This window comes from Melanaphis sacchari, unplaced genomic scaffold, assembly GCF_002803265.2.
Source record: "Melanaphis sacchari strain LSU unplaced genomic scaffold, SCAv2.0 Contig37_pilon_pilon, whole genome shotgun sequence".
Taxonomy (NCBI): Eukaryota; Metazoa; Arthropoda; class Insecta; order Hemiptera; family Aphididae; genus Melanaphis; species Melanaphis sacchari.
Genome location: NW_020271239.1, coordinates 1,018,723 through 1,046,029, shown reverse-complemented (window position 1 = coordinate 1,046,029; position 27,307 = coordinate 1,018,723). Strand labels below are relative to the sequence as shown.

The window sequence follows — 27,307 nt, the reverse complement described above, 5'->3', positions numbered from 1 at the left end:
TATTTATTACCTAAATAAATTATGTTATCGTTCAAATTAAACAAATCTATATTGTGGCGATATGGATCTGATACCCAATCATCTAATTCTAATGTTATATCTGATTTTGTGACATTTAATCTCACTGTATGCCATTCACTATTGGTTATGTTGGACATTGGCGCTGTCAATTTATTGGGTCTTTTATAATTCTGCGCCCACGTCACTGTCATTAATCCATTAATTATGCCTAAGCCCATGTACCACTCTTCCTTTAAATAATAAAAATATACATTCAATACATCTTTGGTTACTGTACTGTAGTTATATTTTATGGTTTATACCACTTATGGGTAAAAATTATAGTAAGTACCTGTGATGTCCAAATTAGCAATCCGTTATCATATACCGTTGAAAAGTTGACACTTATGAATTGTGTTTCATTGTCTACAGTTACTTCATCATTACCTTCTCTTTTAGTTAGTGATGACAGTTTACTGAGAACTAAATATCCATGTCCTTTGAATAGTGGTGGGCCAGTTGGAAGCTCTAAAAAGGATCACAACTCTTATTTTTTTTATTATAATTAAATATTAATTGTTTATTATATAAATAATATATTTTAGTACTTATAAATTACTTGAAATACTTTTAATTTTAACTACTGGTATTTGTAACTTTATTCTTAAAGCTATTTAAAGTATTTGTAGAAATCAAATGATTTTATCAAATTTTAAACTACAAATGTTTATTTGAAAAAAAAAAATATATAAAAATGATTAAGTATTTATAACCAATAATTAATTCCAAGAATAATAACTTATGACTTATAAGAATTCTTGTATTAAACGTTACAAAATAAAAAAAATAAAAATATGATGTACATTAAAGTTTAATGTTTAAACTATTTGTATACCAAAATAAAATAAAAAAAGCTATTGTGTATTGAACCTTCAGCTTTAGCTTTAAATATATTTTATTTTATTGAACACCATCATTACTTCTATAAGTACTCCATAAGTGTGTGAATGTTATTCAATACAAGTTTAAAAATTTTAAATAAAAATAAGATTAGATAATATTTGTTGGGACTATTACTGCTTAATAATATTATTATGTGATATTACTCTAATTAGTGATACAATTAGCTATCATCATTGATTAGTTTTAAATATTTTAAATTTATAAAATACCAACTGAGTTTTGAGTCTAAAAAATGACATTTTAATTGTAATTGTTGCTAACGAAGTTATTTAATTAAATAACATTTTAATCAAATTAATAATTAATATATTATGTAAATTAGGACTTTTTTCTTATTATATATTATTATCTAAAACAAAAATAATTATATAAATAGTGAAGCAATTTATTATATATCTATCTATACAAGTATTATAGAAAGAAGAAATAACTAAAAGTGATAAAAAGTAAATAAGTTCATAATATATAATGCTTTAAATTTAGTTATTTATAAGTTTAATAATTTAAAGCTAAGGACCATAAGGTGTATCTGTATTATTACAATTATAAATTCGTGATTTTATTACATTGGCATATACAAAATAATGGTAAAATTAAAGTAATGTAAATCCATACTTAATAATTTATTAGTGACTTAATTTATTAAGAGAGGACTCAAGAATATTGTAGGTACCTTCTTAAATTCAAATCTACGCATACCTATGATTTATGAGATAGATACTTAGTCGAATACATACCTAAACGTTTTGGTTAACAAAATTCATTATAATATGGTTTAGATTGTTTAGAATCATACCTTTTGTACAGAACGGGCCGTCCCAGCCAGGTGGACATTTACACACAAACGACGTGTTGCCACTTTCACTTACGCAGTGACCTTTGTTCTGGCATTTAAATTCAGTGCAAGAAGCTTGTTTGTTACATGAGTCTCCGGTAAACTCCTTGATAATCAAACATATATTTAAACAATTATTTTAATGATGCCACCAAAAACACGTTTAACATGATGGAAAAATAAAAAAAAAAACGAGAACGCACCTGAAGGCAATGACAGTGCGGTTTCATGTCCATGTCCAACCAACAGCTACCGCCGTGATGGCACAAGTCTCCGCCACACGGCGTCCCGTCGCAATCGGCTATATTCCTACCAGCAACAATCGACGAATAGTTAAGTGGTATTGTCTCGTAATCGATCGATAGTCTGCGTATGCATCCAGCGAACGGAACCGGAAGTCCAGCTGTGGAGCCGGGTGGCATGCGGGACAGATCCGGTAAACCACCTAAATTCATGTAAAAACTAATTATTATGGGTATATATCATAAAGTACATATTAATGACAGACAAGATCCAGGGTCTCACACTTTTAACTTAGATTTAGGGATTCGAGTAGGTACGAAAAAAAATTATAAAAATTGATTTTAAAAATTAAATTATTTTATAGTATTTAAAATTTACTGAGTTAACTATGTATTTTTAAGTGTAATTCAAAGACTCCTCCGGTGAGTGAACTAAGCCGGTTGGATATCAAAACTTCTCCGGGTGGACTGCAACTAGTATTGAATAGCTATTTGTTATTTATTTTAATTAATAATTAAAGATATGCATGTTTTATGGCTGTAGAAAAATATGTACATATTGTTAAAAATAAAAGTGATTTATATTAATTACAAAACTATGTAGGTACTTAAATTTTTTTTTATTAAGTACAAAATATGAGCTATTTTGTTAAGTAATAACTAATTTTATGGCAACATGTTATATAAAAATTCAAAATAAGCTTATATTTACTCGTATATCAAAAAAAAAAAAAAAAAATCACTAAATAAATCTAGAAATAAACAAGTTTGATGGCAGGTCAAATGGTTTTTCTGGGTGGAATTTTTTTTATAGTCGATTATCGAAGACTACACTGTTTTTTTTTTTTTTTTTTTGCTTCTACTGAATGATCAACAATACTCCTTTTTGAAGTTAATTGATAAGAATAATAAAATTAAGCGGATGTTTTAAAAGTACTTTTAAATAAAAATGTATGTTAGTTAAAGCAATTTTTTTCGTACCAAGTCTGATAAAGCTATAAGTCTAAATAATGACCCTGTACTCACAGGTTCAATACATACCAAAATATATGAGATTGTCAAAATTTGAAATGCCCTCTGACGGCTGCAAAACAGCGTAATTAACCATCCCGTCGACCCATAGATACAACTTGCGGCGATACCGGCCCACTCTTATACTATGCCATTCAGACAGTGTCAACACTCGACCGCTGCGGACTACTAGTACGTCGTCTTGACGTCTTGTTTCGCCCACTAAACACAAACAGAAGGAAAATAATAAAACTATAGTGACTATATTGATTATCGTCTAAAAAATTCTTGTAAAATTTAAAGATGAATGAGGAGAAGTGACTTAGTGACTTAAACAGAAATAGTACCTAATCTTCACAAAAACTATAAGAACCGATAAAAATAAAAATAAAAATTGTCCACGAAGTACCAATTTTTAAATAATTTAACTGATAAAAGTACTTTTTATTTCAAAATCCAAGAACATTCAATATATTCTTTGCAAGATTTTATTACTACTAATGAATATTTTATTAATATATCTTTATATATTTATTTAACAATATAATTATAATTTGTAATCTTATATAATTAAAAATTTATAATAAATCTTTATAAAAAAATAAAAACGATTAATTGTAATTTGTATTTGTATGTAATACAATAAGTTCGTTACATACATTTGTGTAATATATCATTTTTGTTTCATTAAAACGAGTAATTAACGTAACAATTACCTGCAAGAATTAATATTTCTTCGTTAATTAGCTACATATTTGTAAATATGATTTATAAACTTTAAATAAGACCAAACATTTTTATGTTCGGACAATAGACAAGACGAAGTGTACTAGATGAATAAATTGATGTGCAACGGTCAACGACACATAAGCTTTGTGATTGGAACAACAAAAATGGTGCGACCAATACAAAAACTATCGAAGAAAGATGTGTTGTACAAAAAAATACGAAGGTATTACGAACGTCGTTCATAACGATAGCGATACGTGTAAGTTGTAAAGGTCGAATACGACAATAAAATACGTGTTTGCGTAAAAAACGGCACTATGCAAGACTGTGACAAGTCACAAAAAAACATACAGAGTTAGATTATGACCGGCAAAAAATGACAATAACGATCGCGGATGTGTAAACGCGGCAGGAGTGAGAAGGGGCGAGGGGATGAGAAAAAGCTCTCGCAGATTAAGTTGCACGCGTTTGCGGGAATTTTTTTTTTTGCAGTGAGAATTGAAACTAATAATATAAAAATACAAATAAAAAAAATATAGAGTGTTCTAAAAATTGAGCTTGTATAATTCAACGGCTTAGAAATGAACTATAACGTCAATTGAGTGAAATGAAAAAAGCTAGAAATTATTTAATGATTAAAGAATCACGCAAAATTAAAACTAACATTTTTATGACAACAATATTATACACGGTATCTGTACTTTTGCTATACTAGTTTTCAGGGCACGGACACCCATCTATATTTATCATGGTTTTTTCTTATAGCTGGATAAGTACGCGGCTATTTAAATTATGAATAGACACTTTACACTTCTCTTTTCATGGGTACTATATTGTTCTGTTATATGTTTTTACTAGTGATTAATACAACACTATGAGATTTATCGAGTTACAACTTACAACGGGTATTTATTTAAATTAATAAGTTCGATAAAAATAGTAATTAGCGATGTATCAAATGTAATACAAAAAATTCCACGTTTCTATATGCTGCATGAATGGTCAAATTATCAATAAAATAAAAAATATCATAACCATACACACGATATTTCAAAAACTGACACGAGAAAAACATTGCAAATTTTAAAAATTTACTAAATTTGGTACTCAAGTGTGGTTTTAGAAAATAATAATTGCAGTATCTTTACAGGTAAGTAACAGTTTTTATTATTAATATTCAATAGATAATTATAGTTAGGGCTAAGATTTAAAATAAAAACAATCATAATAGATTATCATTATTTTTTTTCAATTAGTATGCAAAAACAGTTTTTGATAAATTTTATTAATTTATTTATTTTTTGAGTAAATTTTATTGTTGTTTTGGAAATTAATAAGTAAATTATTAATTTCAAAAAATTTAATTTATTTTTATGATCTTTATTATTTTTGTAGATTATTGAAGCTAGTCAATGATTCACTGATAAAAAAATGTAGGTACAACGAATTCGACATAAACAGTTAATGGCACTATAGTAATTCTACCTTTATACAATGAGTTGCATCATTCCACTTGAGTTAATATCGAAATTATTTAGATAATTAACGGTTTTTATTGTATAATAAATTTTTGGCATAACTCATAAGTATCTACTATATTATTACATTTATCTCCTTCAAATAATATGGGAATACAATATAGATGTTACATTAATAATAATTTATTTATAATATATTAATATATTTTACTAATAATTATGAACATATATTTTATAAGTTATAAGTTATAACCATTAATAGTTTTTAAAAGAGTTTCTTGAACATAATTGTTAAATACCTTTATAATATAAATTTATACATAAATTTTACTCTAGAAAATATCCGTGTAATATATTATTTTCAATCAGCAATAATGGGCCAGAATAATAAAACAGAAATTATAATCAAATTAGATACATTAGTAGAATATCACTACTATTTTAATTATTTGAACGCTTTAAAATACACTCATTTTACACTTAGATATCAACAAGAACAAATTTATCTTTGAGTTAGCAAAATTGGTAAAAAATGTTTATTACTTTACATATTTATAAGTTAGCATATTCTTAATTAAATCCAATTTGTTTTGCATATAGTTCAATCATCATGAATTCAACCGAGCGTGATATGAATGATGAAATAAAACGACATAAGCATAATGAGGCATGCAGGTTAAGTAAAAGAAAGAGGAAGGAAAAGGAAATCAAAATAGGAATGAAAAGAAAAGAATTAGAGGAAGCGTTTTTAAAATTTAAAAAATAAATTAACCTTTTCCGTCAAAAGAAACTAGATAAGTAAGTCAAAATACTAAATATTCTATTTTAAATATAAAAAAATATGTACCTACCTTTAAAATTGAGCTACAATATCTTTTAAATCAAAATCGCCTAATATATATATATATAATGGTGTGGTTAGTACTGTTCGTAGTATATGACAGACAAAACCATAAATTAATCTCAATTTTTTCAGTAAACATTTTTTTAATATAGATTATTAAAATTATAAAGAACTTTGAATTGAATTTTCAAATCTTTTATAGAAATATTCAAAAACTATGAATTTTAAACTACAAAGAAATTTGCAAATTTTCGCGATTTTGGAAAAATCCTAATTTAAAATACTTGTAAAAAATTTAAGTGGATTTACGGTTAGCTATTTTTTTATTTCTATTAATAACAACTTATGAGGAACTTTGAAATACATTTTCAAAACTTTTTGACAAAGCAAAAGCATTTTGATTGACAATCAAAAATAAAAAAAAAAATTGTTTATAAGTTATAACTTATATAAAAACTTATTTAAAAAATCTAAATATTTTGAAAATTTTATTATGACATATAAAAAATGATTTCGAAAAAAAGTTTTCATATTTATTTGTTTTTAAGCTATAAAAAATTAAGTATTACATAATATACATTTTGTTAAAAAAATTCTTGTTTTCCCTTAATATTAAGAAAAGTATTAAGAATTTTTTATTTTTAATCCTTCAAAGAACCAACTAGATCCAATTTGCTATTTGCCATCAGAAACTATACCTTAAGTTAAAAATTGAATTATTTTGAATGCTCCTAAAGGTGATTACAGATTAAAAAAAAAAAAAAAAAAATTGTAAAATCAATCTATTCATTGTTTTACTCGGAATCTAAAATGACAATAATTAAATAATACTATAATTATTTTAATTATTATTTTTATGTTATAGGTAAATTTTTTTGTATTAAACTGAAAATTACCAACTAACATTAGGTATATTTTTTATTGTTAAATGTTGTGATAAGTAAATAATCTTTTTTCATAAATTGTAATTTTTATATTTCTCGGTTATTTTTTATTTCATACTTGAGCTAAATATCTGATATCTAGTCCCCATTTTCTAAAATAGTTTATGCACAACAAACAATATAGCGTTTTTATGAATTTATTATTACAAAATAAATTGTAATTTTTGGGATTTTGTAAAATTGTTAACTTTAAATGCTTATAAAAAATATTGAGACTAAATTTTCGCTAGCAGACGAGATTATTCATCATCTAGTACCTACATCATAATATTTTGATGATATTTAGTGCTAAAATTAGTAATTAATTGATAAAAACAATACATTTTTTAGTTGTTATCGTTTGTAATATTCTGCTGTAGTATTTACTAGTATGTTATATTATACAATTGTTAATAAATAGGGCTTTAATGACCTAAAAAACTTAAAAAATGACCTAATAAAAACTAAAAAATGATCAAAAAAAATGACTCAATAAGAAAAAATGACTTCATAAAATGATCGAAAAAAATATAATTATATTAATAAATTAATAAATAATAATTAATATTTATAAGTATACAAATAAATTCATCTTCTGGTATAATGGCCAATATCATACGTATAATGAATAGGTATTAATACGTTAAATTTAATAATAAATTGATGAAGATAACACGTAATCGAACATTATTATCGATTATTGCTCTGTTTATCTAACGAGTATTTTTTATATTATACATTATTATACATATAAACGATTGGTATTTTAAAGTATTAAATATTTTTAGAAAATATGTTTATGATTTTATTTTAATGTTGTATCTTTATATGTTTGTACAATAAATATAACGATCAATAACGACCATTTAAAATTTTAAAAAATTAAATATTAATAAAAATATAACCCAGATTTCAATAAAATATAAAAAAATGACCGTAAAATTGAAAAAATGCTAAAAAATGACCCTAAATTCAAAAAAGTACAAAAAATGCAAAAATATGCAAAATAAAAACTATATACTTGACCTCGTAGATGACAAAATCACATTTTGTGCTTGAAAAGCTATATCCTGTAAATCTTAAAAAAAATTAAAAATCCTATACTATCCTATCCCTGGTTATAAAACATGTAACATTTAAAGGGAAAACAAAACTATGTTTCTTACTTTATTCTTAGTAAATTGTAGATTTTAATAGTTGTACACTTTTTGCAGTTTGTTTAATTATTATTATTTAATGAGTTAATACTCCAATTATTTTAATTTGTATAGTTAATACACTGAATACTTAAATAGTGAGAAGATATAGAACAATATTATTGTAATGTCAATTATACTATTTCATAAATTATTAAAATGTTATGCTGTATATAATTGAGGTACATAACCTTTGAAGTTATTGAAGTATAATTATTAATATATTAGTTAATCGAATTTATTTTGATAATAACATTAATTAAAAACTTGTTCTGTTTTCTAGAATAAGAAATACATTTTCAACAGAATCCGGACAACAAACACAACAAACATAACAAACATTGGTTGTTATAGATATATATAGTTATATACAGTGAATACTGTTATTTATTTTTATTATTGTTTTAAAATTTTTACTTATTGATAACACAATTATTATGAAAGATTTAGTTTTGGTACTAGCAATCACCAAAAATTGTAATAATTTATAATTAAAAATGTCTATTAAACCTAATTTTTTTTTTTTTTTTTGAAATCTATAATTATTACTTTATCGTAGATGTGAAGAAAAATTGATTTTGTATAATAATATTTATTTTTGTTCCTCCCGATAAAAGTTTTGAAAAAAACTGAATTTTTTTTTTATCATTCTTCAATTTATCTTTTATATTTAAGTAACCATGATAAATCATGAGGAAAGTTGAAAAATTTTACTGATTTTTTTGTTAATAAAGGTGATTTCTGAAAAAAATAAATACATTATTTGGTCTACATTCACTATTCCACTCAATTTTTTTTTTTTTTTTTTAATTGAAACTTTTGAAAAATTAGTACCAAACTAAATTTATTAAATTTATTTATTTATATTCCTCGACATTGTTGTGATTTCATAATATATATCGTCAAAATTTTATTTGAAACGTATATGAGAAATATGTACTAACATTTTTATTGATTTTATAGAAAAAGAACTAGGTATGAATACATGGAAAATTACAAAAACTTTTAAATAGCTTAAAATATGTTTAAATTATTAGCCCCATTCTATATATTTTAGGTATCAAATTTGCATTACCATTGAGTAGATCATTGTAATGGGTGTGTTAAATTTGAAATAAATTATAAATTATTTTTACAAAAAACGATTTTGAGTGGAAACTGTCAGCCTATATATATTACTATATGAACATATTTTATACGAATTTTAAAAACGTTATTTATACAATATTATAGTGTTGTTATATATCATTATTTATTGTACTTTATACAGTTTATCATTATTGTCATAATTTACGTTTATTGTTTTTAAATGACATATTGACATTTACTATATTTATGTAGTTCCAATATCAAAATAAAGAAATTAGACTATGTTTATTATTGCTATAATTATTTTATTCGATTTCCAAGCTTCAAATTACTAGTTTTTTACTACAGTAGTGTATATTATTTTATTAATAATTGCAATAATTGCATATACTCGTAATATTTATAATGGAAGAAAAAAAAAAGAGACAGTTATGTCGGTATTTTTTGAAATATTAGTTAGGTATTAAAAATTAAATTTAACTGAAAAAATGTTAAAAGAAAAAGATGTTTGTGTATTTTATAACAAGTTGTATTTTAGTTCATTAAACTATATTTTATTTTTTTAACAAAAAAAATTAGATAAATAGTCCTTAACTTTTATAGTCATGTATCGAAATTTGCCTAGGTTATAGGATATCTACCTAATTAATATTATGTCATTTCAATGAAAATATTATCTATGTAATATGTATTGTGTGTCTTTGTATAAATTACTGCAAGTGTATCGTTAGGTATCTACTCAAATACTTACATTATAATGCTGTTATTTATTTTTATTAACATTAGAAAAGTATAATTTGTTTGGATCTTGGACAACGGACACTTATTTAACTTTTTAAGCAGAATAATAGTGTATATAGTTAAGCATCGTATTGAGGTTCAATTTTTGATGTCAGAGCCCTTCTTAATATGTTCATGTAGTCCACAAACGGCAAATCCACCTTCACTGTCAGGGGCTTATATTTTCGACAACACAAAAAAATAATATAATTGTGTGAGTTCGTTATCACAATCGTGAACAGTCACTACTCGACATATTCATGCATGTTGCAGTGTATCTCCCCTCCTCACCACACGCGCCACGCAAAAAATAATTACAGTGCCAACGTACCTATATAGTACCTAGCGCGATAATAATATGATTGTGGATCGTTACCTCGGACGGAGATCCTCAATTCCAGTACGCCGCCGTACAGTGATAGACACATGAACTTCTTGCGCGCCGCGTCGTGTCTGACGAAAAAAACGATACCGTGTTCGCCGGACGGTTTGATCTCGAGCTCGACGCTGAACTGCTGCATATTGAGCTCCGCGGTCGCGGACACGGACAGGAACGACCGCTTGCCCAGGAACCGGACGTCGGACAGCCGCTCTTCCCGGCCGCAGTGTTTGCCTGTCCGACCCGCCGGACAGTCACACTCGTACTCTGCGCCCACCGGTACGCACGTCGACCCGTCCGAGCAGTTGTGCCGGTTCGAGTCGCACGCGTTGTAACGGTGCGAGCACACGGGACCGTACCACCCGTCGTCGCACACGCACCTACAACAACGAGACCGAAAACAGTAAGTCTCGACAGAGTCGAGTGCCGGGTTGCTGGTACAGTCGTTAAACATTAACCCTTAAAGAGTCACGTCGGGGTCTAGCATACCCCCACATAAATTAAAACGTATGTATTATATTGCATAAAAGGTGTACATAGATCTAAATTTAGAAGATGGTTTTTATAATAATATTGAATCGATTTTCATAACTAAGTACTTTCGAAAAAAAAATCTATGACTTAAAATATTCATCAAAATTGAAATGGGTCATATTTACCCCCACGCGACTTGTAACGTTATAATTTTTTTTTTTGGACTTGTATTTTTTTTTAAAGTTCATTTTATCGTAAATGCAATGTTATAATCGATATAATATTGTGGAATTGGAATTATGTGGATCAGCCACCGACTGTGCAATTACTTTTTAAAAATAAATATTTAACTGTGAATTTCGTAGGTATACGGAACAGATAAAAACAAATCATATGAAATCATAATGAAAACAGTAAGCAAAGATTGTTGGGAGAAAAATCAATGTGCAACAGATTCAGAATAGACGTATCATAATAATTAAATGTATTGTAATAATAATAAAAAAAAAATTTAATTCAGAAAAATGATAATATAAATGTAAATGCACATTTAATTGATAAATATAAGTCGTGTTTAAGCTCAAAGAAATATAAGAAAAATTAATTAAAATACATTTTGTAATAGAAAAAGTTTTTGTTTACTGTCTTAAAAATAAGATTTTGTAGTTAAAATAATTTTTTTACAAACCAAATTTTTTTTTAAAAAAATTTGATATTTAAGTTTTTTTTTCGTATTATAATTTTTAATTATGCACATAGTTTTGTATTTATTTTAATTTTAATTTTTATTATTGAATTTTTATCAATATTTACAAATCATATAGTAACAAATAAAGTTTTTGAATTTAAAAAAATGAACTATTTTATACACATTTTATATATTTTTAGAAATGGGGTCTGTTGACCTCCCACGCGACTATGAACGTTAAAAATAGACACGCGCCTGCTTAAGGGTTAAATTAACCGATAGAGTAGTAAAGAACCTTATAAACACGATTTAGTTTTTTTTATGTAACCCTGCAGTAGGAAGATTTTCTTGTGCGATGAACTTTGTTTTTAAACTTTTGTATATGACTAATTTGCCGGACTGTTGTACGTCGTAATAAACATTTTACAGAATATTTAAAAAATATGTACGGCGTCGTTCATTTAATATTTATCAGTAGGGACCGGATTTTTATGTATTGGAATAAAGTTTTGGAAATCTGATGAGAATTGTTCCCAATTTAGATCATTCTTATTGAAATAAAACTAATTGTATTTTGCACATTTTATATATGTTTCAACGGTTTCACCTATTAAATGCATATTAATCTTAATTGTAAATTTAATTCCTAATAAACCAGATTATTATATGTATTACTATTACTTATGTAGTCGCATCTTTTTGTCCGTTCGATTTTGTGTTTTGTATTAGGTATACCGATAAACTATATCTGATGCATAATTTAGAAATTTTAGTGAATATTTTCGAAAACGCAATAAATAAAAATTTCAATACATCAATCATATTTAAAGTTAATGATCTTTTTTTTAAAATAAATACCCAACAATTTTAAACATCAATATGTTTTTAAATAAACCTTGTAAAATTTTTACATTTTAATATTATAAGGTTTTCTGTTTAGTGAAAAAAAAAATAGTGTAAATACCTGCGATGTACCTTAATTTTAAAATACAAGAATAAATAATTAATGTATAATTTTTGAGTTAAATTATGGAATAGATGGGTTGATTTAATTGTTGCTTTAGAAGTCTTACATTGAACTACGAATTTATCTTCTGACCTACATTTAACTCTAACTTGCATGTTAACTTGCGTTGTACCTACGCTACAACGCTCTTAAAACTTTAAGGTATATTAAACGTGTGTTTGCTGAATTTAATTTAGTATCTCCTTTTACTTTTTAACTAATATAATAATACATTTTTGTCATTTAAGACACTAAAATTACCTTTAAATAATTATAATTACGCTTAAGCAAGTTCAACATAAAATTTTTGAATTATTTTAGTGACGTTTTATAGATCATGTCTATATGAGTATTTTGACTTTCATTTTTTGTTCTAGACATATAACATGCGTTATTTACGCAAGTCGATTCATCTTACTTACTTTCTCAAACCTTTTTCCTAGTTCCAGCTCGCGTAATAGTTCCTTAATTATTTCCTATACCTTCTCAAAAATTTATAGTGTTTAAATTTTATACCAATCAATACGCATATAAGCAGCAGTTGGCTAATATATTATTATATTAGGGTTGCATTAATTAAATATTTTAAAACAGGAATATAAATTTAAAAAGTGAGAAAGTAAGTGATGGCTCTGCTGTACAATAGGTCAATAGATGTCAAATGTACCTCAAAATTGAGTAGTAATTATATTATAATATGAAAATATATAGTAATACTTTAAGTATCTGTCGCTGGCTATTAATTTTTGAATAACAATAAAATCAGAAAATCGTTTTATAATAAATCGTTATTTTAATCATGAATACCCAATTATGTCAAATTTAAACTTCAGAGGCTCCTAAAAAATATTTGAGGTATTATAACCATTATATATTTTGAGTTATGTTTGACTTTTTTTAAACTCTTGTAAGTAAAAGTGTATAACTTACGAGAAACCTTGTGTTCAATTTTTAAATCGAGGTATTAACATTAAAAATTGTATATTTAATGATAGAATAATTTTCCGTGATTTTGATGACAATTATTATCAAAATTATTTTTATTAACACTTCTAAGTTTAAAATAATAAAATATTTTTTATTTTTTTCATGAATTTGCCCATAAATTATAAACCATAATATAGTTTGATGTAGTACAGATTTAACATATTATGAGTAGGAGGGAAAGTGATTAATGAATGGGTGAAATCACAACAATAAAAATACCACTATAAAATTTACGTAAAAATGAAAACACTCACGCTAACGAAGAACCGTGCTGAATGCACGCACCATTGTGTTGGCATATGTTGTTTCGATAACACTCATTAGTCGAACACTGAGACACGGATCTACCAGTATTTACTGTAGAATATGCACGTGACAGACTCAGCGGGACAGTTACGTGACCAGCCTTCAGCTTCACCTCGCTCATGCATCCAACGAATCCAGTGTGTAGCGGCAAGTCGTGTGGTAGGTCAGCCATTCCAGGAGACTCGTGGCCACCTAGGATGATGATAAATAGATATATTTTTACTACAATAAACATTTTTCTAGACACATAATATAAATATATAGTGGGATTAGGTGTAAAAATCATATTATTTGTTTTAAAATTGACGAGCAAAAATTATTTTCCTTGTGGCTGAAGTATGAAAATTAGAAAAAATGGGCTAAAAAGTGAAGAAAATTCACTTGAGTGTTTAAAGTAAAATCAAGTTTTTTATATGAAATAGTTTTACATAAGTTACTATTTAATTAACTTATAGACATTTACTAATGTCTCAGTGTATGCTTGATTGTTCAGTGATTTGATATGATAATATTAACATTACTTACAAAAGTAAAAACTCAAAGGAACGAAAAGTTTGATATTTGTATAACTGGACTGTCTGGACTGTGTAAATATTACGGGCAAATGATAATTAGTATATTATTAATCATAATTTTATTCTATTTTGATTATTTTAAAACAATGACAACAATGATAATAATATAATATAAACCTAGTATTGATGGAGGATTTATGCAGTTTTGCAAAGCATTAAACAAATAGATACATAAATGCGAGTGTAGGAAAACAGTCAGACTTTGAAATGTTAAGTGCTAATCGAATAAATCATATACAAATAAATGGGAATTGTTAAAATTCCAACTTATCTTAGTGTAATAATAAATAATAACTTATTTATTTAATTTGTACGGCGGATATTATCAATATTAGTATAATAGGTATAGGTATATTAGGTAATATTAATAACTTCTATAAAACTATCAATATTTTAAATTATTTAAAATAAAAAAAATATATAATCATTAGTTTACTATCTAGGTAATTATTATTGTAATATAATTATTAGTATTTATTGATTTAATATAAAATATTGCACAAAAAATAATTTGTTGCTAATCGTGATGATTTAAAGCTTTTACAACTCGTTTATTATTATGTATGAATGGAAAGTAAAAGTTTGTATCAAAAATATTAAGTATTTATGATAAACATAATTATTGGGCTTCGGATATCATTCATTAGTGATCAGTGTAACAATTTTATTCAAATGCTCGTATATCAGCAGGACAGCAGGTACGGTTAGTGTGCATGAGGTTACACAATATTGGCATTAAATATAATAGAAGACAACTGGTACGCATTATATATAATATGTAACGCAGTTACCAAGGTATAACACAGGTTTGGTGTTAAGTTGAGAAAGACGTCCGACTGATTGACCGGTGACGTTCGGGAAATTGTCCACCATGAGCCATGCGGTTTTTCCGTCTCGGCCCAATTTTACGACGTGCGCCCTTTTTGGCTGAAAGTTTATTGGTTTTGGTGTGAAAATTCTTCTAGCACCGGCACCGAGATTCCACGTCAGCACAATATATCCCTTGATAAAACTCAAAGCTACGTGATCGGTGGACGCGTCGTGACCTATATACATCATCAGAGCGATTTGGTCCATAAAATTCGGCACGAAATGCATTGACAGCTCGAAACTTTGATGGATCTCAGCTGGTATAGAATATGAGGCAAACGACGAAAGTCCACTAACGCTGCCTGGGAAAAACGGTTCTCCAATCTCAAGATCTAAACGAACATTTATTAAAGATAAATTAAATTTTAAGATTTTTTTTTTTTTTTTTTTTAACAATTTGAACATGATTATTAATAAACATAGAAATTTAAATAGTAAGATAATTTTCTATCTAGTATACATGCATTAGTGATCGTTACATTAGTGATAGTTACCGAGACATAACTGACTATAATTTGTAACAGTGAACACATAATCTTAAGATTATTATTAAATATGTTTGACAGTCGATGATCAAAAATTAAGAACATTTTATAAATATATTTTCGATATTAATTAACGATATATTTACACAAACTTATAAATAATATTCAATAAATAATGGAAATTTTATGATAACTTACCATGCTCACAATACATTCCATGTTTTCCAAGTGGACATAAACAAATGAATCCGCTTCCGGGATAAATCACACACGTGGCGCCAAACTTACATGGGTTGTTTTCACACACTGACCGTTCACAATTCTTCCCAACAAATCTTTAAGTCAATTAATATATAATTATTATTCATTATTATTAGTATATAATGTGTTACAACCTATCAAAATTAATGTTATCATCATTCTCTACCTAGTTAAAGTGTCACAAATGAATACGACGTTACAATCACATAATGCTATTTGGGCGTGACATATATAGATAATGTAAACATTTACCTATTATACTATTAATTATTGACGTTATAATAATTGTATTAATAATAGCTATTTTAGATCTTTATCATGTAAAATTTAAATTATCGTTTTGGAAGTATGATTATTATAATTGATATCAAACCGGTTTTATTATATTTTATACGCACCCTGAAGGACATAGGCAGTTCCACGAGTCTCCAAACTCTACACATGTAGCATAGCTTTGACAGGGACTGGACAAGCATGTCAGCGAAGCGCATTCGATCACACCATATCCGTCGGTGGCATTTCCGTATACGTTGTGAACGACTTCGTCAATCTATAGATAGGTAAATTATATTATTATAAAAATAACAAATGTCGCTATACCATTGGCTTTATAAAGTCAAATATTGTAATTTGTAGATAGTCTAAACCTCGCTTACTTGTAGACGGGATATGCAACCAGTGATTCCTACTGCCACCGGAAGTTCTGCTGTGGCGTTTTGACCTGCTGGAAGTCCTCCCAAGTATAACAGTGCTACTTTTTTCGCTTTCTCCGGTGCTGTATCTGCTGCTTGTTCACCGCTCATAGCCAGCGTTTCGTTAACCCTAAGTGACGCCTTACAGTGATCGGACATAGAATGTGACATAGCATGCTCCAATCTAGAAACAGTTAGTTTATTTTATTGGTATATAATATATATACATATACACTACTCTAGTGGCGTAACTGCGTAAAAAACTAAGGTAGAAAAATAATCTATTCAAAGAAATCAAAATCATAACCTAATTAAGTTAATTTAATTGTTTGTTTTTACTTAAGTCTTAGAACTTATTTTATGGGTTAAAAAAAAATTGTAGGCACCCGATATTGTTAAATAATATTAAATACCTACATAAGAGTTCATAAAAAAAGCGTAACTAATTTTTTTGAAAAAAAATAATAGATATGATGATAATTCTATAACCATCATAATTCATAAAATAATATTATCGAGTAACCCAGATAATATTATAGCGTTGATAGTACATCAACAGATTACATAAAGAAAAACAAGAAAAACGTAAAATAAATGTAAATTGTTATGCAATAATTTGGGAAAAAATAAATATATATATTAACATATGTTAAATGCATTCATTATTTATTTTATAATATTTAAAGATTTCTTCTGCTAGCATATCTGGGAGAACAAAATTATACCTTTTCCCCCACAATTACTGCGCTATTCGTCTTATTGGTTGGTGTTCCATTTGATCTAGACATTTTAAACTTACGCGGCTGTTAACAGTAAACGATGGCCTGTATTCACTCGGTATCTGGTTTCACTGAATAACATTGTTTGCACTCCACACGAGAATTGAAACTTTAACAAACCATCCTGTAATCAATTATATTATGTAGAACGTTATTATTATTTGATTTTCAGTTTATATGATATCGCCATCATCGATAGAACTCCACAAGATAAATTAATGTCATTATATTTTACTTAAATATATTTATTTTTTTTCTATAATTATATTCATTTTATGTTTTAATAGTTATCATTGAACGAAAAATACCGGTAATTTTAACAAAAATATAGATTAAATCAATAATATCATTGTTAATATTGAGTCAACAAAATACTTATTGATACTAAGATGAGATATTTATTAAAATAAAAATTAACAAATTATTTGATTTAATAATTTTTTTTGTTTAGTTCAACTAATACATTTTATCGAAATTTTGTTAAAATAACTTAGAATTTTGTTAATTTTGTCAAATACATTATTAATTTAACGTATATACCTATGTTGTTGAATTTACAAAATTAAATTATTTTAACCAAATGGTTATTATTGAATATAATTAAGATATACTTAGTTTAATAATAACGATAATGATTTAATAATTTAATGATAACGAAAATGTCAATTAATTAATCAAATTTAAATAAATAAAAAAAAAAATCGGAATAAAAATGCAAAAAATTTGAATGCAATATTATTCTAAGCGCCGCTCGAATTTCCACTAGAGTAGGATTCGTTCTTGTTATTGTCTGCTTGCTTAACTCTGGAAAATCTATCCTAACACTTATCGACTACTGTTTAATTTGAAAAGTGGTGCTGAATTTCAAGCATTTAACCCGTTTAGAGTACCTAGCAACGAATATTACATTAAACGTTATTTGACCAATGCAATTTTTACAATTCGTGTGTTATGAAACCTTAAATCGCATATATATATTGTCGATTAGTGTGTATCTAATGTATTCATCTACATTAATTGTATATATCTTCATGATATATTAAGTTCATCACATGCCTATATATTTAATATTTATATACCTATATATATTATGAAATCATACCAAATGTAAGCAAAAAATTCAGTGGTATGCCCTCACTTGATCAATATAATTTCACATTATAATTAAAATACATAGGTAATAGCAAGGTTTCATAAAGTTTTATTATATTCATACATAGTTTTAAAATATAGTATACTAAATTTATTTATAATGTTTAACAATTAGGTATTTATTTGATGTTTGAAACCGTATAATTAATTAAATCCATACAAAAATTGAAATCCTGTAGAAATATACTTAATTAGGTAGGCTATAAATCATACTTTTAACTAATTTTTTTTTTTATTAATATTTATTATAAGATTTATATTTAATAATATTTCGTTAAATTTAACAATAATATTGTTAATAATAAGTATTAGTATGGTTAATTTGATAAATATATTTTGTAATTTGTATAATGTAATATTTGATTAAATTAATTTAATTTGTTGTATAAAATTAAGCATTATTAAATTTATAAATGAATTTTTGTTCTATAATACATATATGTATTTATTAACTATTATTATTTACCTGTAAATAAAGGCACATGTACATGTGCGTGGTGACTTGTGCATAAAATAAAATTCCATTTGGCGCTAGAGTTCTTATTTCCATTGATATTTCGGCACCAGAACGATTAGAGAGTCGATGGCTGAGAAACGATTGTCCAGTAAACGCAGATACCTTGATATCGATCTTCTCACTACATATTTCACCTTTCCACCCAAACGTACATTTGCACTAAAAATAAATATTAGTAAGTATACGTATAAATGTGAAGATCTGTAATTTATGTATTTAACACATATTATTATGACCAGTGGTATGGATACGTGACGATAGAATACAATACTAATAAAATTCTCCTAGTTCACTGGTGCAATCTTATTAAAGTCATTCCGTGTTAATAGAAAAACACAAAACAGGAATATAAAAAAGTTATGGCTATGTTAATTTGCTCTACTTACGAATACAACGAGTAAAATTATTCTTTTAATGATATTATTAAATATGAAAATTTAAAAAAATATATATGATGTCGTCGCATAATATTATTTATGCACATGAAATGTCATATTATATTTTTGATCTTTACCAAAAGCTTTGGTGAAAACTGTAAATTATTAACTATTGATTTTATCCACAAAAAAACAATGAGCTTACGAGGGATTTTTTAAGTATTGTCGTCATTTTTCAATTTTTGACTAAAAGGAGATAATGCTGTGTAAAATTAATAAAAAATAAAACACGTAAAATCAAATAAAAACCCGGAATGCATGGAAAACGAGTAGCTACATAGGTTCTTTATATCTAAATAAAAACAATTTTGTTTTCCGCACACCTGCAACATGCCATTTCGTCGCAGAACTGTGATGAATATTTTTTCCCGATATTTCCATTCGCGTGGGCAGTACGTATGTTAAAAATAATACGCACCTTGTGTCCCGTTTTCGATTTTTCGCACCGTCCTCCGTTCAAGCACAAAACGTTGGCGCAACTCCGGTCCAGAACACTCGGACCGCGATCGGTGACCGGGACTGCGAAGCTGGTGAAGTTGTAATCGAAATCCGTGGACATTTCGTCGTAGAACTCGGTGAACGACGTACCGGTGTCTCGTTCGGTGACCACAGATTGTCGGTAATTGATCGTCGATCTTGAGGACTGCGCGGCGGCGGCGGTGGTGGTGGTGGTGGTGGTGGTCATCGATCTTGGTCTATCCGCTGCGGCGCTTGTCGCGTCCGTTGTGATGCCGGTGGCTGGTCGGCTGGCCACCGCCGCAGCGGCCGTAGTGGTCGACCGCCGACTGGCCGTGATCGCGGGCGCGTCGTACTCGTAAGTGTTGGTCGCTCCGTCGTAGTCGGTGGTCGTGGCGTCCGGGTCGTGGACACTGTCCGGCGACGACGTCCGACCCGTAGCCGGCCGCGCCGCGTCGGTCAGCTGTGTCACGGTCGTGTCGTACGCGTCATCGTCCGTGTTGGCCGTGTTCGCATCCGTGTAGGCGGTGTACGGCTGTGGCTCGGGCGCCAGTTCGGTGGACGCGGCCGCTGGGCGACGGTCCGACGCAGTTGTGGTCGCGGCTACGAAGATACTGAAGTAACCGGTGCCGTCTGACGGCGACGTCGTCGTCCCAAACGCAGTCTCGAACGACGTCGGATATTCGCCGTCCGCCTGGGTGGCCGGAGCGGTGATCGTCACGGCGGCGGTGTTGGTTGTCGTTTCCTCGGCGCCGCTGGACGTGTAATACGGCACCACGACGCCGGTGCAATTGGCCGTGTGGTCGTCCAGGAACGCGCACTCGCAAGACTGGCCCGTCAGGCCTTTCGGACACGTGCACGTGTAACCGTCCACGCCGTCCACGCACGTTCCGCCGTTGTCACATCTTGAATCACGCGAATAATAATAATAATTATGAGCACGCCGCGCGCGCGCGCGCGCGTGTCGTCTCCGTCTTGCAGACGTGCAGCGCAGCAAATTTTACGTTCGCAATAAACGGTATTACTCGGTTATTTTTAAAATCAGAGTCAACTGAACTTTTATACAATTGAAAGGTAAGATTATTACTTAGAGACTCTCGGGGGATTTTATTGGCATTGTAATTTTGAGACAATTTAAGGTCATTTTAAAAATTACAAACAATTTACAGCCTCTTAAAATGCTCAAAACTTCCTTCGTAATTAAAATATCGATAAAAAAACAACCGATATGAACTGAATAATAAACTTGTTTTTTCAATGTTTCTTTAAAAATTCGTGGTTTTTTGATTAAGTATTTTTGTGAAACCACAAAAATTAGCGAAAAACGACAAGTAGGAAATCAACAACTTCAATATTTGTTTAAACCACTACCTCGTAAGTTTATTTTATACCTATGCAGTAATTTATCATTATATTTTATTTCTGTTTATATCAAAAATTAATCGAATTGGTGTGATGAAATATTATGAAATTTCAATATATTATTTTTTTGATTATTTTTTCTCTTGATATCATAATTGAAGTGGGAACAACGAACAAGTATTTACCTATATAAATTGTCATTTAATACAATGACATTTATATATATAGGAATGGATATTTTATAATAAATTGTAAAACGATTTAACACCATTATAATTATGTTTATTAGTGAGAAATATTGATTACTTCTTTATACCTATATATACGATATACCTTAATGTTCAACCTGGTATAATTAGCGATGTGCTTATTTCTTAAAAATTAAATTTATATGGCTCTACAAAGCGTAGGTATACCAGGATGATATATTTTTTTAAATATTATCTTACCTTATTCCTAGTTGGCACTCGTCGTATTGATATTGGCAGTATTTACCATGGTAGTCCGGAACACAATAACAAACCGATGTCTGGTCCTCGACTAAGCAAAGCGCATGATTTTGACACTCATGTTCTTCGCACAGACGTAGTGTCACATCACAGTCACGACCCGTGTAACCTGCATAAGCCAGTGCCATTGTAGGTATAATATTACATAAATCATCATCACGAATACTCAATAATTTAATTAATAAGCATACTATTTATAGTCTATAATTATTTACCAAAAAGACAGGCACATGAATACGTCGTCTGCCTATTGATGCACAGGCCACCGTTCTTACATGGACGAGAGTCACATTGGTCGATTTCATCCTCGCAAGTCCATCCACTCCACCCTGAAACATAATTATTATACGATATCTTTATATACATGCAGTCAACCCCTATTTTTAGTACACAGTACAAAAATACAAATGTGAAATACGAATTTAAAAAATCTGTTCCTTACATCGTATATAAATATGTTCGAATTTCCTGAAAACTATAACTTATTTCCCTTCTACACACACAATATACTTAAACATAAGATTTGAATTAGTTTTATAATTACGCTATGGTGTATTTATAGGAAAGATTTGGATATCGTATCTCCCTTCCATGTTTTTTTTAATAATGACATATCATATTTATGTAATAATTTAACACAACTTCTATAGTATTTTACAAAAAGAATACAAAAAAATAAAACTAAATCCTTATGCTAACTATTAAATTTAACAATTATACATTATAAAATAATACCGTTTCACATTTGCACAAATTTGCATGTTATTTTATTGTGTTGTAGCACAAAAAAAATACTAAACGATCAAGTATAATATAATTGCGGAACGACGATACACACATTGCAATTGTAGTAACGTCATACTTATTAAATATAATGTATAACTATATCAATAATTGTAAATAATATAATTTTTTGTTTCTATTTATGCATAGAATTAAACATGTACTTATAATATACTTATCAGGTACTAATAAATACAGTGAAACAGTTAGTGTCTTAACTACCGGACATTCGCGGTTACCGACGTTGTCCACAATTTGAAAATGTGGACAAGTAAATGAAAAAATAAACAAAATATTTCAAAAATAATGATACACATATAGAAATTTGTATTATTTAAATGTATATTGTATAAATATACTTATTACATATAAGTATATTTAAGATAAAATCAGTTACCGAATAAAATAGTCATTTCTTATGACGGATAATATAACTATAATAATATAATGTGTAAAAATGAAAAATGCACATTATAATTAAGTATACTTTGATGATAATTACGATAAAAATTATCAAAATCTAGCCATAAAAATGTCCGTTATTTAGAGTGTCCCGTATTTAGAGTTTTACATATATATAAGAAGTGAAAATTTTCCCTTTCCCAAAAAAATATTTTCTATTTGGAGGTATTTGCTATATGAAGGTGTCCGTTAAGGAAAGATTAAATTTATTATTTACTATAGTTACCTAACCTAAATTATACTATTACTTCACTAATATACAAAAAAAGTGTGCAATACTGATGTGCAGATGTTGAATGAAAATATCACATATATGTTCTAACTAAGACAGTCTGTCAACAATTTATATATTATGTATATAATTGTCAACTAAACATTATTAATGAGATGTACCTGGCGAGCAGTTACACGAAAAAGACACACCGGGACCTTCAATGCACTCGCCGCCGTTCTTACATAGTATTTCACCTGTTGAATTGCATACAGCTAAGTCGATTTCACAATTTGTCCCTGAAAACGTAAATAATTGACAATTTCGTTAAAGTAAATTAATTTGTAAAAAAAATAACTAGATAGTGTATATTAAGTTAAAATAATATGTACATTTAATATATGTACTTATCATTTCGCGTATAATGAAGTACGAGGTTCATCACAATATATTTAAATAATAATAAGCTTTATGCTTAAATAGGTTATTCTTCAATGATAAAAATAATATATTTCGATACAGATAATAAATTAATAAATAATGGATAGATCAAATGGAAAAAGAATTATTCTATTTCATTAAGGTAACGTATTATAATACTACACTATGTTAATATTTTTTCACTTATAAATTATAAGGTTTAATGTGTGTGTGTGTTATTAGCTTACACATATAGTCGTTTTTTGCTGCATATAAGTGATTTATTTTCTATTAATTATTATGTGCCGAACAGAAACTTTTACAGGAGCCCGATTTATTCCACTACCAACAAAATGTAAATTAATTAATTAATTAATTAAAACATTTTCTTACAAATGACCCCTTGCTTTACAAATATTTCTATATTTTCTATACAGCTATTCTTTAATATTTGTTCATACTATTTCAATACAATGTTAATTTATATAAATTACGGTAAACATTTTATTCATTAAGTATTATTGTATAGATAGCAAGCACATTATCATTCTTATCAATAAAATAAAATACTTGTTATAATATTATGAATAAATTATTATGTAATAAAAATGTATGTTGTATCCTACTGTCACTGTTCAAAATTGTAGGTAAAATTATAGGTACCTACTACAAATAAAAAAAAAAAAAACATTATTGGCATAATAATTTTTGTGTTCATCTAACCACTCCCTATACATAATAAAATATATTCAAGAATATTCAATACTAAAAATTAAAACAACATAATTATTATACAAATCTATAAGTAAATATACATATGGAATATTTATAAGAAAATAAGCTGTTTACGTGTATTTTTTTTATTTCTAACAAATTTTTCAAAGCATAAAAACTAGAGCAATACACATTTAAAATTATATCATTATACAGTAGTTATTCGTTAATTTAAACCTCGATAATTCGAAAAACTTCATAAATCAAACTAAACGCTAAGTCCTTTTAGAAAACCTCTATAATTAAAAGAAATACATGTATTCTGGTCCCCTTGATAATTCGAAATGTCTGTCGGTGGGACACACTTCATAATTTGAATTTTTATTTCATGAACCTCTATAATTCAAATTCTCTTAAATACGATTATATGTAAGTTCATATGTATGTACAATGTATATACATATAAAGATTACGTACAATCTATTTGACATATTCCGGTACTCGTAATGAAACTAATAACGACAATGGTTTAATATTATCGTAGTTGATAAACGTTATCGTATCTTACCTACCTAATCTAAACTTTTTCCAGGATCACGTCAATTTTTTGACCAATCTGAAATGGACACAATTATGATACAATTTTTAATGCTATCAGTAAGTTAGACAACGCTATGGACAAAATTGTGGCCAGCAATTGATCACAAAAAAATAAATAACAGATTTTTTAATATGTAAAATATAATAATATAATAAATAAATGTAATATGTACATATACATTATATACGTACAATAAATTTTCCTTTCGATTTATATTCGGTAAATCGAAAACCTCTATAAATCGTATTTTTAACTCGGTCCTCTGAATTTCGAATCATCGAGTGACTATTGTAAAATAAAACGTGAAATAGATAAAGTAAAATTTTAACTAACCAGTGTAGCCGACGGGACATTGACATGTGAATCCATTGGTGAAATCCAAACAAGTTCCATTATTTTGGCACGGATTTGACAGACATTCGTTAACGTTGAGTTCACAGTCGTGTCCTGAGGCATGAACAAATAAAAAAATAACATTCAAAGTTTAAAAATATAGGGTGTAGTACTAGTCCCATTCTGTAAGAAAAAAAATACGATTTATCCTCCAGTCTTCGGTTCAAGCGGTCAAAAAAGGTAATTAATATTAGAACCTGCCATTAAGTAAATTGTTATGAGTTGTGACGCTGCTCATTAGCTCATTAAAAATTATAAAATAATATGCATAGATTATATAGTACTCAAAACATTTAAAATAACAATTTAACAATTTTTCTTCAGCATTTTCGCGATCGACCAATGTAATTTAAATATTTGTACCTATTATATACATACCACATTAAACCTAGTATAACCATGGGCGTATAATTGAATTTATTTATATTTTAATTTATAATATTATGTGCTTACGACACTGACGCAGTACAAACAATATTAATAATACGACTATTCTGTGGCGGATTTAGGTGGAGGTGGTGCTAGAGTAAATCAGTACCTACCGTTCCAAGAATTTTTATTAAAAATTACTAATAATGCGCCGAGTAGCAAATTTTTGGTACGGGTTACCAGAACAAAAAGTTATATAATATTACATTATATTGTAGTATACCTAATTATTAAAAAATAATATATGTTAAATTGCTTATAATTTTCATATTGCTTAATTATGTAATAAATTCAAAATAAATGCACATTGAAACACTGAGTTTCCTCACTGTATAAGTACCAAATAATTATTTTTTCCCCAAATTATACATAATAAGTTCTTAAGGAATATTATTAACAATATAGCACCCACCATAAAAAAATCCTAGATCCGCCACTATGATTAAGTAATTATTAATATTATTATTTACCTGTATAGCCTTCAGGACACGAACAATTGTAATCAGCTATACCATCGAGACACAGACCTCCATTAAGACATGGAGAAGACCAGCATTCATCCCAATTGGTCTGACATCGGACACCCGTATAACCATCAATACAATAACAAGTGTATGTACTGTAAAAATTAAAAATATTATTAAAATTTAGAATGATGCGTCATTGAGTAATACTTCGAGTTAATGTGATATTAATTAAATTTATCATTTATGAACCTACTTCCAAAAAGAAATTTACCACATTTTAAACAAGCTCGTATAATAATAGTGAGGATTTTAAGAATTTTAAAATTATATTTACTGTGTCCTACCACGCGAGATAAAATTTAATGTTTTCATATTATTTACAAGTTAAAAACAACACGCGATGTGATATTTTCAGATGAGTACAATGACGTATTTATGGAGAAAAAAAGGAACCTCTAAAACCAAAAAAAAAACAAAAATAGTAAAATTATCTGCAATAACGCAATAAAGGTCGCAATCATAAATTTACCGTATGTTTGTTTAACCTTAATTCAATTAATCAACAAAAAATAACTTAAAATATAAAATAATCAATCCCTTATGAATTATGAGTTATATCATTATATGGTGTTTTACATTCTTAACCAAGTGATAAATATATTGGTTTTATGTTTGTCTATGTACACTTTTACACTTTTTTTTTTAACTTTCGGAGTGGGAAAATGAAAAATGTTTAATAAGCTACAAAAAAAATAGAAAAAAAGAAATAGCCTTTAACAAAATTGAAATTGTTAAAATATTG

At 27.8% G+C, this 27,307-nt stretch overlaps 1 protein-coding gene across 2 annotated transcripts in view; it reads right to left on the bottom strand.

Moving 5' to 3' along the window:
- Window positions 1-27,307, bottom strand: part of LOC112597109 (protein eyes shut) — a 41,741-nt gene that overhangs the window by 291 nt on the left and 14,143 nt on the right. The window contains exons 3-21 of one of the 2 annotated variants that reach the window (XM_025343028.1): window positions 26,509-26,657; window positions 25,550-25,663; window positions 23,664-23,780; window positions 22,241-22,354; window positions 21,966-22,134; window positions 20,117-21,059; window positions 19,211-19,420; window positions 17,613-17,716; window positions 16,778-16,997; window positions 16,520-16,671; window positions 16,059-16,195; window positions 15,297-15,707; window positions 13,879-14,122; window positions 10,467-10,849; window positions 3,082-3,273; window positions 2,002-2,243; window positions 1,760-1,904; window positions 353-528; window positions 11-251 (exon numbers count right to left, since the gene is read on the bottom strand). In XM_025343028.1, the coding sequence (XP_025198813.1) occupies window positions 11-251; window positions 353-528; window positions 1,760-1,904; window positions 2,002-2,243; window positions 3,082-3,273; window positions 10,467-10,849; window positions 13,879-14,122; window positions 15,297-15,707; window positions 16,059-16,195; window positions 16,520-16,671; window positions 16,778-16,997; window positions 17,613-17,716; window positions 19,211-19,420; window positions 20,117-21,059; window positions 21,966-22,134; window positions 22,241-22,354; window positions 23,664-23,780; window positions 25,550-25,663; window positions 26,509-26,657 (4,463 nt within the window). The remainder of the gene's footprint in view (window positions 1-10; window positions 252-352; window positions 529-1,759; window positions 1,905-2,001; window positions 2,244-3,081; window positions 3,274-10,466; window positions 10,850-13,878; window positions 14,123-15,296; window positions 15,708-16,058; window positions 16,196-16,519; window positions 16,672-16,777; window positions 16,998-17,612; window positions 17,717-19,210; window positions 19,421-20,116; window positions 21,060-21,965; window positions 22,135-22,240; window positions 22,355-23,663; window positions 23,781-25,549; window positions 25,664-26,508; window positions 26,658-27,307) is intronic. The other variant, XM_025343029.1, reaches the window with a different exon arrangement.